A 14,130-nucleotide genomic window follows, 5' to 3' on the forward strand; every position below is an offset into this window, starting at 1 on the left:
TAAATTATATTTCGTTATTTATGATCTTGCATAGTTGTGCATGGCATTTGCTTCGTGTCTAACACTCAATTGAGAAACATTGGATTTGCATGAAGTACATCAGAATCTCACTTTATGGCTGCCTAATTTATACTCCTTGGCGATGGCATCGCTCGTCTAAAATGAGTCAATGGCTGATTGTCAAGCTATTATTGTTGTTATTTTCAACAAGCACTACAGTACAAATTAGCCTCAACTCTTCTCTCCATGTGCATGCCTAGAAATAGGCTCACGATCCCTGAAATCCATTCCATCATTTAAAACCCGGCATCATTTGGAACCTTTTTGTCTCGTTCCGAGTCCCAGCTTTTAAGCAGCAGCTTTGTTAAGATGGAGAAGCAAACGTCTCTCATAGGCATTTCGTGTTGAACTATGCATTCCCACACAGAGCAACACACTCTTCCCAGGGACCATTAACATCTAAAATCCAATATTTTTTTCCATTGAGTTCTTTGATCTTCATCCCCTTCGGAATTCTGGAGTCCTAAATGTGTGAATCCCTGTTCTCAGAATCCCACGCTCCTGACCATCTCCTCTGGCCCATCTTCAGGCTGCTGTCAGCTGATGAGAATGATGTCGTCATTTTCCGGTACTCTGACAACGTAATTCAAGAACATTTAATGTAGTTACAGCACTTGGATTTTATAATAAATATAAGACATTTATATAGCAAATGTTTCAGGGGAATGACCAATTTCAGACAAATAATTTTGACATAAATGAATTTCTCGATAAGGTTGCCTGAGCATTATCTTTCTCAGTAACACTCTGCTTCACATTTCCACAGTTAAAACATTATACTTTTGACCGGGAAGGGGGGACTGCCCATGATTCGACATGTTAGGTTTAGAGATAGGGTTAGTAATGGGGCCAGTCAGACCAATGGGTTGTCGGAGCAATAATATGGCACCGGCCTGGGTCCCTAAACTCTGTCCTTATCCCTAGGGACAGAGTTTAGGCTCGCAAGCGATGCGTTGTAAGCTTGCAGATCTGCTACTTTTTTGCAGGATGTTTGCCCCCAGAATGGGGATGCTAGGGTTCATGTGGTTAAAAAACACCCCTAAGTCACCCCTAGAATCTATCCAGAACAACCACAGTCTCTACCATTTCCCTGGGCAATGCTGAACCAGTATTACAAATTGTGTTTAAAAGGGCACATAATTGACAGCAATTCAATCCGGCACTTATTGTACAAGTATTGTGTAAAAAAAGGGCTGAGAAAAACATATATGTGGAGCTGGAAAAGTTCTGCATGGTAGCTGTGTGTGTATGCCATAGAATAATTAATAATAATAATAAAAGTTCTGCATGGTAGCCGTGTGTGTATGCCATAGAATAGTTCCCAGCAGCAAGTACTTTGAAAATGATAGCCTTGTCACAGCGTTCTTGCACACGTTCTCATTTTTGCTTTTGAGTTGAACTGTAAGTGTACGTACGTGCCTGGTTTACATTAAGATATGACTGAGGTTGTTAGTCATTGTAAGCTGTCCGACCATGCATTCTTTCCCCCTCCCCCCTCTCTTTTATTATCATTATTATTATTTTAGTTTTTAGTTTAACTTTCTTCATACTCACACAACTGCCATCAACTTTTAGAATCTGCCATATAACCACATTTTTGTGCTGTTTGGGTGGATTCACTCTAAACTACAACTCAACTATGGTAAACCAAGTTTTATACTCTCCGTTCCACAAATCACTGTAGCTGTTTAGGGATGTGAATGTACGCCATGATGAGCGGATCCGTTTTCAAACAGGATGTAGGATGTCTGAGGTTCCTTCAAATCACTCTCTGGAAGCCAAACCTAACCAATTCTCTCAAAAAGCTCCAACATATACATTAGACATTTTCCTAAACAACCATGGGGCCTACACTGTATTTACATGTTGCCTTCAAGTACAGTGTAAAAGCACTGTTTAACAATCCGTTTTCTTTGCCTCTGTCAAGTCCACTACATTTACAATATGTCACAAATATCACAAACTGGAACAACTGGTCATACACAACAGACAATTATTATTTAACGGAAAATTAGTTTTACCCCTCTAAACGTGTTTTATACTTTGAAAATAGCTCACAACATGTCGCAATGCGACACATTGTGCAATCGACGACGTATTAAACCCAACAGCATGGTGAGTCTTCTGTGAAACCTAACCTTCAATTAGTTTTTTTTTTAACGATAAGTGAAAGCACTACAATGGAAGGAGACCACAGTAGGAAGTAGCTAATTGCATGTAGATTCAATTTCAGTGAATCACATTAACATGTTGACTTAACAGTAATGTTGATCACATTTGAGGGTGCTCAGTAAGTGAAATACTTTCAGGAAATGTAACATGACCGGGACAAAAAACAATGACAAATTACTGCATTTGCTAAGTCTGTGAAACTTGAAGACTGCAAGTCTATTGCGAAGAAGTCGCTTTGGCCTGAAAAAGCCACAAGTCATTTTAAGTTAATCTCCAGGACAGAGGAAAATCCAATTGAGATATTTGCTTTACACAGTTATTACATAATGGCCCTGTAACTGAGAACACATTTTCCGAAACACATTGACAGCCAAGAAGGAAAAGTAGTCTAGCTGCAGGAACCTATTTGGCTTCAGATTGGAAGCAGAACAGCGATCATCTGATCAAGGTCTCTGATCACACAAGAAAGACCTCAGATGTAATTCAAAACTAATAAGGTCTTACAACTCCATTGAACCACTTCAGCATCATTTTATACTTCGGCTACAAATAGCTGATCTACAAGCTCGCCAGTGCAACCCCTAACCGCAACTATGGGGCGGCGGTGGCTTAGGGGTAGAGTGGCCGGAAGGTAACCGCAAGCTCGCCGGCCTGAACGTGGGCTCCCCCAGAGGCATTGTCGAAGTGTCCTTGAGCAAGACTCTGAACCCCTAATTGCTCCTGATGTGCTGGTTGGTGGCGCCTTGCATTGTTTCTGCCGCCATCGGTGTGTGAATGGGTGAATGTAATGCACAATCTATGTAAAGCGCCTTGGATAAAGGCGCTATATAAATGCACCATTTTATTTAACTATTGACATCGACTTGCTCCAAGTATGGTCCATTAAATTTGGGCACAGACAACATTTTTTCTTTTGTCATAAGACGGGCACAAACCTTTTCATTATTAAAATGGGAGCATAAACAAGGCAGAGAAGAAGAGCTGTATATATGTATTTCTTTTCTGTGATAACTGTGGTGAAACGGCACCTATATCATTCAATAATCGTACCCCAGTTCACAGAAAGAGTCACAAAGAGTAGATTGATATACGTCTGAGCATAAATCTAGAGTGAGTGTGACAGTGAACTTCATGTCATCAAAAAAGACCACTGGTAAGCATGTTGCAAACAATGCCCGTGACTCCACAAAGCACAAAATGTTTTCTAGCTCATTTGAGCCTCAGTCCCAGTCATGGCCAGTTTATGTGGGAGCCTGCACAGACAGAGGGACCAAACGGGAGGGAGGCAAGCAGGGATAGGGAGGGAGAGAGGGTAGGCTACTCTCTTCCCAGCGCACAGCCTCAGTCTCTCTGTAATCAGCCCATCACTGGGTGTGCCTGCATAGCTGCCACCGCTAATTTCATTGCTCTCAGACCACATAGGGCCTGGCCAAACCACGGCGCGGAGGAAACTCCACTGTACTGTGATCTGCTGCCCACTGATGAAACAGATTGACTCATAGAAAAAGAATGAGCAGAGGGGGACGGACGCGCAGTGAAATGCAGCGCACGCGTTTATGTGTACGTCTGTGTGGAGGAAGGAGGGAGGCAAATTAAACGATCAGTTGTCAATTAAGCAAAGTGAGTTTGACACTGTGGAAAAATACTGATGTGTAATGTGTACATACCACTGTGTTACCCTTGTATGTGGTGATGTTGTTGGACAGGGACAGGAAAACACATTAATAATAATAATAATTAACATACAACAGCTTGGCCTGGGCCGAGGCTCAGCGGTCCAGGCACCTTGGCTGGTAATCCAGTCTGGCAGTGTGCAGCGGGTTGACTCCCGATCCCGACGGCCTTTACTGCATGTGGTGCCCCCCCCATCTCTCTCCCCATTTCCTGTCAGACCTACTGTCTGTCCCTCCATGAAAAATATAAAATAAAGTCGAAAGCCACAAAAAAAAAAAAACATACACCAGCTTGTACTCACTTTAAATCAGTAGCCAGTATATGGGATTTTATCAAGGAAAATGTGTTCAAACATTCCACACCATGATAACAAGGCTAAAGTAAGGAATTTACTCACGGTGTAGCAGCCTCTTGCACAACTATGCGAAAGGTGAGTAATTTAAATGATGGCTAGCATCACAGTTGTGCGTGTTGGGTGTTTTGTCATCAATATATATACTGTAAAGGTCCCTGCACACTGGCTGCGTTTTTCAGATTTTTTGTGGCGTTTTTCCGTCGGGTTTTCCGGAAAACTCGCCCAGTGTGCAACCACCTCAACTCTTTTCTTAGTAGACAGCTTAATAGAAAATGTATCTCTATCACTAACATTGCTACAGTGCAACTTTACATTGCTGTTACCTGTTACTGTACAAATACAGTAACCTAAAGAAGCAGGGTTGTGAGTTGAAAGTTTGTGGTTTGGATCCACAGACCACCTGGGATCCCCAGACCAGACCACCTGGGATAGTCTGGACATAAAATATCTGTATAATGTCCTGCCGTCCCGTCCCCCCAAAAAAATGCTGTGCCCTTGAGCAAGGCTTTATATACCCATCTCCTGCTGCAGGCCAGCTCAATTTCCAAACTGTGATTTGGACTGTGATTGCCCTGGACAGCTTCCAGGTGTAAACTTAATTGTAAACTTAATGTAAAAGAATACATTAAGCTCCAAAAGTTTAATGTGTAAACAAGCTCAGGGCTTTCGGGGCACCAGATTTTATTCTTTAATGTAAACTAAGAAATGTAGCGTTATCATAAGATTGCTATAACAGCACCATACCTTCTGCAACAACAGAATGTTGAGTATCCCACATTGATGTCTGTCTGGCTGCCCTCCTCTGCAACAGGAAAGTCTTTCTGCTCTAAAAGGAACTTCTGCAGGTCTGTCATTGGGAATCCATTCAGCTGGTAATTCTGTCAGCAAAAGGTGGAGAAAAAAACAACAACATTTAAAAGCATAATGAAATAAAATTAACTGGGCAAAACCAAATGTCAACCCCCAATTCCGAGATAGATAATGGAGATGAGTCTAGACTCGTCTTCATGTCTACACTTAACATAGTAGAAAGGATACTCACTGGTGTCAATTAACCCCTTAAAACACTATATACTTAGTTGACCGGAGTCCCCCAGGGCTCTACACTAGGTCAGCAAGTATTTCCCTCTACACCAAATCTTGCCGAAAATAACCCTTCTACGAGCTCACAATGCATTGAGGTTGTAGGTCTGCTGCGCACAAGTTGGCCATAAATGGCCTACTTGTGCGCGAGCAGAGCACGCAACCTACTGCTGACCCCTGTCAACTTACTGTCCGCCCCTCTTTAAAATATACAAATCTTAATATAAAAAAATAAAAAAACAAACAACTTACACCAATAGAAAACAAAATGATTTCCCTAAAACCTAAAAATACTTAACTTATTTCTTCATTCAGAGCATGCCAACACATTACACAGCATAAGAGAGGTGATGAGAGGTGATCGGTGTAAATGTATGACAGCTATAATTTCAATAAACATGGTTATGACATGGCGTTGTAGACACTACGTGTATAAGTGTTGGTTCTGCCGTAGCAGAAAGGGCTGCGACGGCAAGCAGGTTTATGTATCGATGCACTGATCCATTTCCGGTTGCCGGAGCCGACTGCCGTAGCCGTCGTTGCTTAAAGTCCCTGATGACTAACACTGCCTCTGCCGACTACGGACACTCAAACTCACATACAAGTACCTTGATGGTCTCGTAAGCGTCAGTGATGATTGCAATGAAGAGCGACAGCACCATGTAGATGAAGAGGGATATGAAGGAGTAGAGGTACACACGACTGAAGACCCACACCAACGTGTTCTTGTCCTTCAGCTGGGCGAAGGTGGTAAACATGTCGTCACCATTCACCAGAGAGAACAGGCACTCCGCCACGCGGCTCAGGCCCTCAAACTGGGAGCGAGGGGTGGGTGGATGAAGATGGATGGATGGATGGATGGAAGAGAAAAGAGAGGTGGTGGGAGAGGCAAAGGAAGACAGATGGAGATGGTAAGAAAAGAAAGAAAATGAAATGAAGGAGAGAGGGAGGTCGAGAAAGAAACATATGTCATTTAAATAACATGTTATGTAGACAGATGGCAGGTACCTATGATCCTAGATGACCATTTCTATGCATTTGCCGTATAACCTTGTGTTAACCTTGCTTATTATAAGTCGCTCAGTCTGGGTTAAGAGCAAAAAAATGCCTACATTATTTTGGAGAAGGAGGGGGGACGGGGGCGAGAGAGAGGCAGAACCAAAACCCAGATCGTGACGATGATAAAGATCTAAACACAACATCCCGCTCAGACGGTATGGAGGACGTGTGGGATGGCAAGCCCAGGAACATCCTCTGTTTATCCCCGTCAATAAACACACACACACACACACACACACACACACACACACACACACACACACAGCTGGAAACATTCCCTTTGGAAGAGCTCACTTTACAAGGGACTCCCCGATTCACCACAGAATAATTGTGTCGTGACCACCACAGGACAGACTGTAGTGTTAAGATCCAGTACGCTATCCAGTACCAAACTGGATAGTTTGTACTACTTGATGCAGCGTGTGGCCTGGCTCGGGGCCCAGGCAATTTAAATTATGTCAGCTGTACTGCATGTACTGTATATACATGTACTGTATGTTGATATAATGCAATTATGAAATTCATTAAACTTTTCTCGAGGTCATTTACATTATTTTATATGATATTTAGGACAGTTTATCCAGTTGTAGAATTCAGAAGCAAGCTCACTTAATAATTTCTGATACAGTAATCTTCCCTTAACCCTCATGTGCAGCTGTCTAATGTTTACGTGTCTAAAGTGAGCACAATTTACAAATGCAAAATGTGTGTAAGATACAATCAGTGTTTACACTCGTCATCATAACTTTCATATGAATGTCCATGCATCATGTTTTTTTTAATAAACTGGTATCAGACAAAATTAGTCACTTATGTGTTTAGATAATCATTTTAAATGTTATCTTAAAACTCTGGTCGGCCACTGAGCAGTCACATCTCACGGTACAGTGCAGTCAATCTGGCTAAAATCTGTTTCCGTGACCAGTACAGCCTTGTTTGGACTACCACTTGCATTCTGGACTTCCGTAAATAATTTATCTTAACAAGCAAAGACAGATAAAACACCAACATACTTTCCTCCTGACATTTAGCTTTTTAGGGATTCAGAGAGGGTGGTCAGCCTGTTCTAGAGATTCAAGAGACTGCAATTGTACAGTCAACATGCACAAACACTGCCCCACGGTGGCTAAAGATTGTCAAGACAATTACTAGACAATTTTCATTCATTTAGTTCAACTGGTTTCTCAGCTTATACCTTTCCATTCGAACACACAATCACACAAGTACAATTCATTGCAGGCCAGAACAGGTAACATACACAGTACGTTTTTGTACAGTGTAGGCTAGACATTTACCTTCATAGCAACACTATGTACAGTAGTGAATCTACAGCAGGCCTTTGTTTTGCGCAATTGTTCGATATGAAGATGCTATGGTTATGGTTTTCATAGCAATAAATGTCATCCAGGTCCTCCAACTACAGTAAGTTGTTGATTGTGAGCATGGAAGTTGGACTCTTACAACCCATCTATACTTTTATAGCTATGATCTGACTAAAGGTTCAAGGTTGTCTTAATCATTGTGTGTACAGTAGTCTCGTGAGACAAGACTGTTGGCTCACACCATTTTCAAATCCTTCTGTGTTTCGGAAGCGCTGAAAATAAAACGCACAGTCTAAAGCACTTTTCACATTTGCAGTCATGTAAATAAATCTTTCTGTAAATCAAATGAGTCGAAGCCTATCTAATTTGCAGCTTAGCAGTAATGGAAATGTACAAATATATTTCAAAGATCTTTATATTTCCGTGAATGGAAAGGACAAAACAGATCACAGCTTCCATTCACGACTTTCAGGACGCATAGTTACAGACTATGTAGCATTCGTAGATACTCTCTTTAGGTTGCTTATAAATGCTAGTGATCTGAGCAATTTAAACATACTTTCGCTCTCATGACATCAGCTAAAGCAGTGATTCTCAAAGTGGGGTCCGGGGACCTTCAGGGGTCCTTGAGGGGGTTTTAAGGGGTCCCCAGCTAAATGAGTTAAGCTAAATTAGTTAATATAGCGTCATAAATCAGTTGAACCACTTCAACTCAATATATACAGCTATTAGAAAATAATGCGTCACGGTGTGAGATTAGAATGAACAGTGCCAGTAAGTTACCTTCTCATGGTACGGTCCCAGGACGATCCAGCCACAGAAGGTGTAGCCCAAGTAGATCATACCAGCACAGCAGCAGAAGCGCAGCACCTTAGGAAAGGCTGCTTTCATGGTCAGGAGCAGAACCTAGAGCAGCACAGGGACTATTACAAGGATGACAGGACCCTGACATTTCATTGAAGTTAAGCCAGTTCTAATTCCACTTGAAATATGCACTACACTACAGTACTTGGTCCCTGTTGCTAACCACCACGGTTGTCCTGGGGAGGGTGTAGACCAGTGGTTCTCAACATGTGGTCTATGCAAGGACCCCCAGGGATACTTGGCCCCTTTTCCACCTAAATAACTTTAGTTCTAGTTCTTTATTTTTTTACGATGGTTTAAATTATATCACATCTGTATCTTCCAACCTGAATAGTGACATGCCCACTTTGGTTCCCCCTTCAGGGCAAGAAGTAGTATTTTTGGGTTCCAAATCCGAACCAACTTTTAGGTATCTGAACCAATTCATTTGGTTCAAAATTAGGTGAGAAAAAACCAAAAAGACAGAACTGGTTCAACTCCGGTGAAAGAGGGGCCCTTGAGGCGGTTCTAGTGGGTCCATAGTTAAACTATTCATAGCTTTGGAGCATTTTACAGTGTAGATCAGATATTAATTTTTTAAATAATCAATCGGGGGTCCATGGCCTAGCAGTACAGTCTATTCATTATGGTCTATAAAATCTTAAAGGAAAAATGCCCAACATATTTTAAAGGTTACTTTCCGTATGTCGACGAGTCCCATAGCTTGAATACAAGGGCGAGTGTAGCTGATCTTAAACTACCAAACCTAAAAAATAAGGTAGGCAGAAGTTCATTTAAATATACGGGGGTGGAGGACTGGAACAAAATCCCAAGGGAATTTGCCCAGTCCCATCAGCCAAAACGGGCTGATGGGCAAGCTAGAATAGTGCTGTATTTATCTATTTATTATGTATTTATTGTTTTGTTTAGTTATCTATGATGTCGTTGTAATGTCCATTATTGTGATTTTAGTGAACGCATGTACAGTATACCATATGCTGTATTTATTTATTTGGACCACAATGAAATTAAGTCTTTGACTTTTTGTGCGATCCTGAAAATTCTGTACTGCTCTTTTTGAACTGTATCTTGAATATATCAAATAAAATAAAATAAAATCAAGTGGCTACGATAGGTTCATAGGTAATCCAATAGTGCATAACAAAAATACAAGCCTCCAATGCAGTAGAATTGTGTTTAACACCTGTAAGTTACAATTTCAGAATCAAACCAAATTAATTATCACATCACAGGTTTAAGTATAAAGATGTGGGTGAAATTTGTTTTTGTACTAGTTCCATCATTTTTGTCGTTTTCAGAAAGATATACAAATATAGTATATAGTATATATATATATATATAGTATACAAGTATTATGATTATACTGTAATTAACTTTCCCCATTTCCTTATATCAACATAAAAAGGTAGATGGACTTACATTGTACTTTTCGAAATAACCCAGGTACCGGATGACACCAACCCACACCATCAATGTAGATGTTCCAAGGAAGATGCTACACACGTCATAGCTGGTAAGACTCTGTAAGGGAGGACAGCGGGGAATAGAACAGTCTTTATGACCAACACATGGATGTTTACTTTTAGCATCAGTATCTCAGGTTAAAAACAGACAATGAAACTACCCAATCAAAAGAAAACATAAAAGACAAGTTCCTTCACAACCAAGTTCATTCAAGTACACAATTATTTTTAAAATTAAGTGCAAGCTCTGCTGGGGATTTTGTGACATAAAAAGAAAAAAGAATCACAAAGTGGGAGAGAATTCACAGAGACCTCCAGTTTGTTCTTACTTACCCTGATTATAGCAAAATACCCTTTGTTTCAACAGTTTATGTATATGAATATTTAAGTAGATTTAGGCTGATCAATCAACTTGAACTCTCTGAACTAATATAATCTACAATAAAAAAATTGAACCTGATATGACAGTTCAGTGCCAAAAACAATGTCTCAACGGGGAATAAATGACAACTAAAAGAACGATTTGAGTATTATTTGAATAATTGCCAGTTGCACCTCTAATCACAACCTTGAGCATATAGACTGACACAATGGCTTCCTTCATAGAATTCAAACGCTTCTGTCAGGGGAGAGTGCATATATGAGTAGGGAGTTAATTTCCTTTTTTGTCACATTTATGGTAAATGCTTAACACAAGGGTTATAAAGCATGGTCAGAGAAGTCACACTCAGGTTAAAGTAAACATCTTCCTTTTTACACAATGTCTCCATTCAGGCCTCTTGCTCCAAAGTCCATTAGCTGCTGACGAGCTGTTTAAAGGACCACTTCACCACTTTTCAACCTATATTCTTCATATAATAGGTCCTCACTAATAATCATGATAAAATGGCACGATTTCTTTCTACTCAGTCTGTGTCTCATAGGAGGGCTGTGGGCAGTTCAGAAACCCGTCCACCAGTGACATCATCATTAGGCAGATTCTTTTTAAACAAGATCTTTTTTACAAAAATGTTTAGATTTTCATTATCGTGAGAACGATGGCTTCCATTTTCGCATTGCAATTGCACCGAGTGCCGCGCTACGAGCTTGTAGGTCTGCTATTTTTGAAGAATCGAAGGGTCAGGATTTAGAAGACATTTTTAGAATCTGATCTCAGGTCAAAATGGGTTAAAAGCTATGGATGAAGCAGAATGAAAGAGACCACAAAATGGTTTGCTTTCCAGTAAATGTTAGTTTTCGGGGCAGGGTGGGGTTTCCCGTCGGCTAAGTATGACATAAGAGTGAATACAGTCAATGGAGTGATTGGTACCTTTGCTTGTATTTCCATTTTCAAGATGGATCCCACGATGGCCAAGAGGTCACTGAAAATGATCAGCAGGTACCAGCAATTTAAGAACTCCCTCTGGTCATCTTCACACACTTTACGATTGTAGTTCTCATTGAGGAATCTGGAGAATCTCTGCAATTAATTCATACATCCATTCATGACATTGATACAATTCAATCGCTGTAAAAAATAAATAAATCATTAAGCTCATTGAATAAGATAATAAATTATTGGAAGAGTTAATATCTACTTGGCACACACAGTGTACATGAATGTGTAGTAACCGCTTGATACATTTGAGGCATATCAGCTAGCGATAAGATATCAGCCTAATAAACTATATAAGATATACTGTAATAGTGTGAACCCGAGCTACCTCTGGTTACTGTAACTCAGGGGTGACATGCATGAAGAGCCTCGGGTCAGATTCAAACCCCAGGCCAACTGTGGGAAGGACAATACATATAGTATTGTATACAATATAGAGGGTATGCTCGTGACATCATCATCATACCCGGAAGTTATGCGGGAACGTGCCAACGTGCCTACTGAGTGGCAAAACACTACTTTCTGGCCATGACAGCCCATACATCCAAACAGAAAAGTCCTATACGATTGACGATGTTAAGCAACGTTAAACTCACTTTTCCACTCGACTTCCCATTCACTTTATGCATGCGCATACCCTCTATACTATATTGTATTTATGTGGAATGCAACGTTCAGAGACCAGACCAGAGCCACATAATCAAATATAAAGCAGTTCACTCGCGCCAGCGTTGCATTTATGAAGCATCTTGTTGATAACAACAGTCTGTTCATAGAACTAACATTTCTTATGTAAACACCTTCATGGCCCACTGTCATGATCGTACCCGTATAGTGCTCCATATCAAAAGCAAGACATTTGACTAGGAAGCATGTTGCCATTTTGCCAAAGCCAAATACGGTATACTATAATACAAAATCACCGCACTATCCCACATACACACACAAATATACCAATAAATTGCTCATTTCAAGCAAGTCTGAACAGGGTTTGTGTCTTTTAGGCGATCCCTGATGTCATCAATATGACGTGATTGAAGGCATGGTAGGATGTCAAAGACTGGCCAACCAGTAGGCCTACTATGATACTTGGTACTGCACAAGCACACAGACAACGGGTAAAACATGTATTGCATAGCACATTGGTTATCTGAGGTCTGGGGGACCCCCTGGGGCCTTGAGGAGGTAACAGGGGGTCCCCAGCAGAATCACAATCATTTTAACCCCTTTATCCATTTAAATGTTGGGTACTGAAATATAGCAGATGTACAAGCTCACGTCCCGTCACTTGCTGCAAGCTTGCCTTGTACATGTGCCATTTCTGAACATTATTGAAAGATCGCAAAATGATTTTGAATTTTCTCTGATATTGCATGATGTCAATGACTGGCCATATAGGATACTGTAATCTGGGTTCTGCCTTAAATACACTGACCACGGGTACAACAGGTCACCCTAGTCATCATCATCATAAAAACAGACATTTGTATGACTATCACAGTCAAAAGTCAAAGTCGCACAATGCGTCGCACACGTTACCGCAGTGAAATTTGTTCTCCGCATTTGACCCATCTCTTGGATCGGTGAGCGCAGCTGTGCGGCGCTCGGGAATCATTTGATTACCGTAGTTGATTTGACCTCCCGATCACACCCATTGATGCTGAGTGCCAAGCAGGGAGGCATTGGGTAATGGGTATAACCCAGGCCGGGGATCGAACCCCGACCTCCCAGTTTCAGGGCGGACACTCTAACCACAAGGCCACTGTCTCTGGTGCAAACAATATAGCTCAAGAGGCCAGACCAATAGGCCAGAGGAGATATTATATAATTTTTTTGGGGGGGAGGAAAAGTTTGTGAAAATAGCCAAACTACAAGCTCACAACGCCTCGCATTTATCTGTGGAACAGAGTCAAACAAAATGTAATGTTACTTTCAACATTACATTTTGTAAACAAATAATATGGCACATTTGTATGAATGATGGTTATTACAAACAGACAGGTAAAGACCACCCACCTGGAGTAATCTGACAGCCAGGACAATGGAGCGCGTGCAGAGAATGGCTGACGTAATGCACACCAGAATAATGAAACCATCGAACACCAGGAGGTAGTGAGTGTTCTTCTGGGCTGCAACAGAGTTGGGGCAAGAGGTTTCTTTTTTTTTCTCCAATCTCTTACATAACGTAACTCTCTCCCATTACTGATAACCATATGCTGGTGAGACAACGCCTCAATAACAGTGTGCAGTGTCTCAACAGACTCAGCTCTGTTTCAGCTCACTGCCCTTTTTATGTTTAGACTGAAAGAACCACACAGTTATGAGTCAATAATTATTTCTCATCTGCATTGGGCAGAAGACAACACAAGTAGCAATATTCACAAAGACAATTATAATCACACACACACACACACACACACACACACACACACACACACACACACACACACACACACACACACACACACACACACTTTACCTATCCCTGATATCTTCCAGTCTCTGCATGCACTGCTTATGGAGTCTATATCAAGGGAGATTTTCACCATTCCACTGTGACACCGATTGTCAAATGTTATCTATAGGTAGAAGGGAAACGTGTTTTAAGTTGACTGAACAAAGGAAATAATGTGACTTCTACTATGTGTAAATATGATCATTTGTTTGTTTTTATTGATTGCATTACCACTCCCTTTCTCTTGT

At 41.0% G+C, this 14,130-nt stretch overlaps 1 protein-coding gene across 4 annotated transcripts in view; it reads right to left on the reverse strand.

The window, feature by feature from the left end:
• Positions 1-14,130, reverse strand: part of mcoln2 (mucolipin TRP cation channel 2) — a 26,761-nt gene continuing 12,631 nt past the window's right edge. For all 4 annotated transcript variants that reach the window (XM_080769711.1, XM_080769712.1, XM_080769710.1 and 1 more), the window contains 8 exons: positions 13,907-14,006; positions 13,444-13,556; positions 11,362-11,511; positions 10,009-10,110; positions 8,509-8,631; positions 5,953-6,159; positions 5,006-5,139; positions 1-633 (listed from right to left, as the gene is read on the reverse strand). In XM_080769711.1, the coding sequence (XP_080625837.1) occupies positions 597-633; positions 5,006-5,139; positions 5,953-6,159; positions 8,509-8,631; positions 10,009-10,110; positions 11,362-11,511; positions 13,444-13,556; positions 13,907-14,006 (966 nt within the window). In that variant the 3' untranslated portion in view covers positions 1-596. The remainder of the gene's footprint in view (positions 634-5,005; positions 5,140-5,952; positions 6,160-8,508; positions 8,632-10,008; positions 10,111-11,361; positions 11,512-13,443; positions 13,557-13,906; positions 14,007-14,130) is intronic.

The sequence above is a fragment of the Protomyctophum bolini genome, assembly GCF_963924005.1.
Source record: "Protomyctophum bolini genome assembly, chromosome: 8".
Taxonomy (NCBI): domain Eukaryota; kingdom Metazoa; phylum Chordata; class Actinopteri; order Myctophiformes; family Myctophidae; genus Protomyctophum; species Protomyctophum bolini.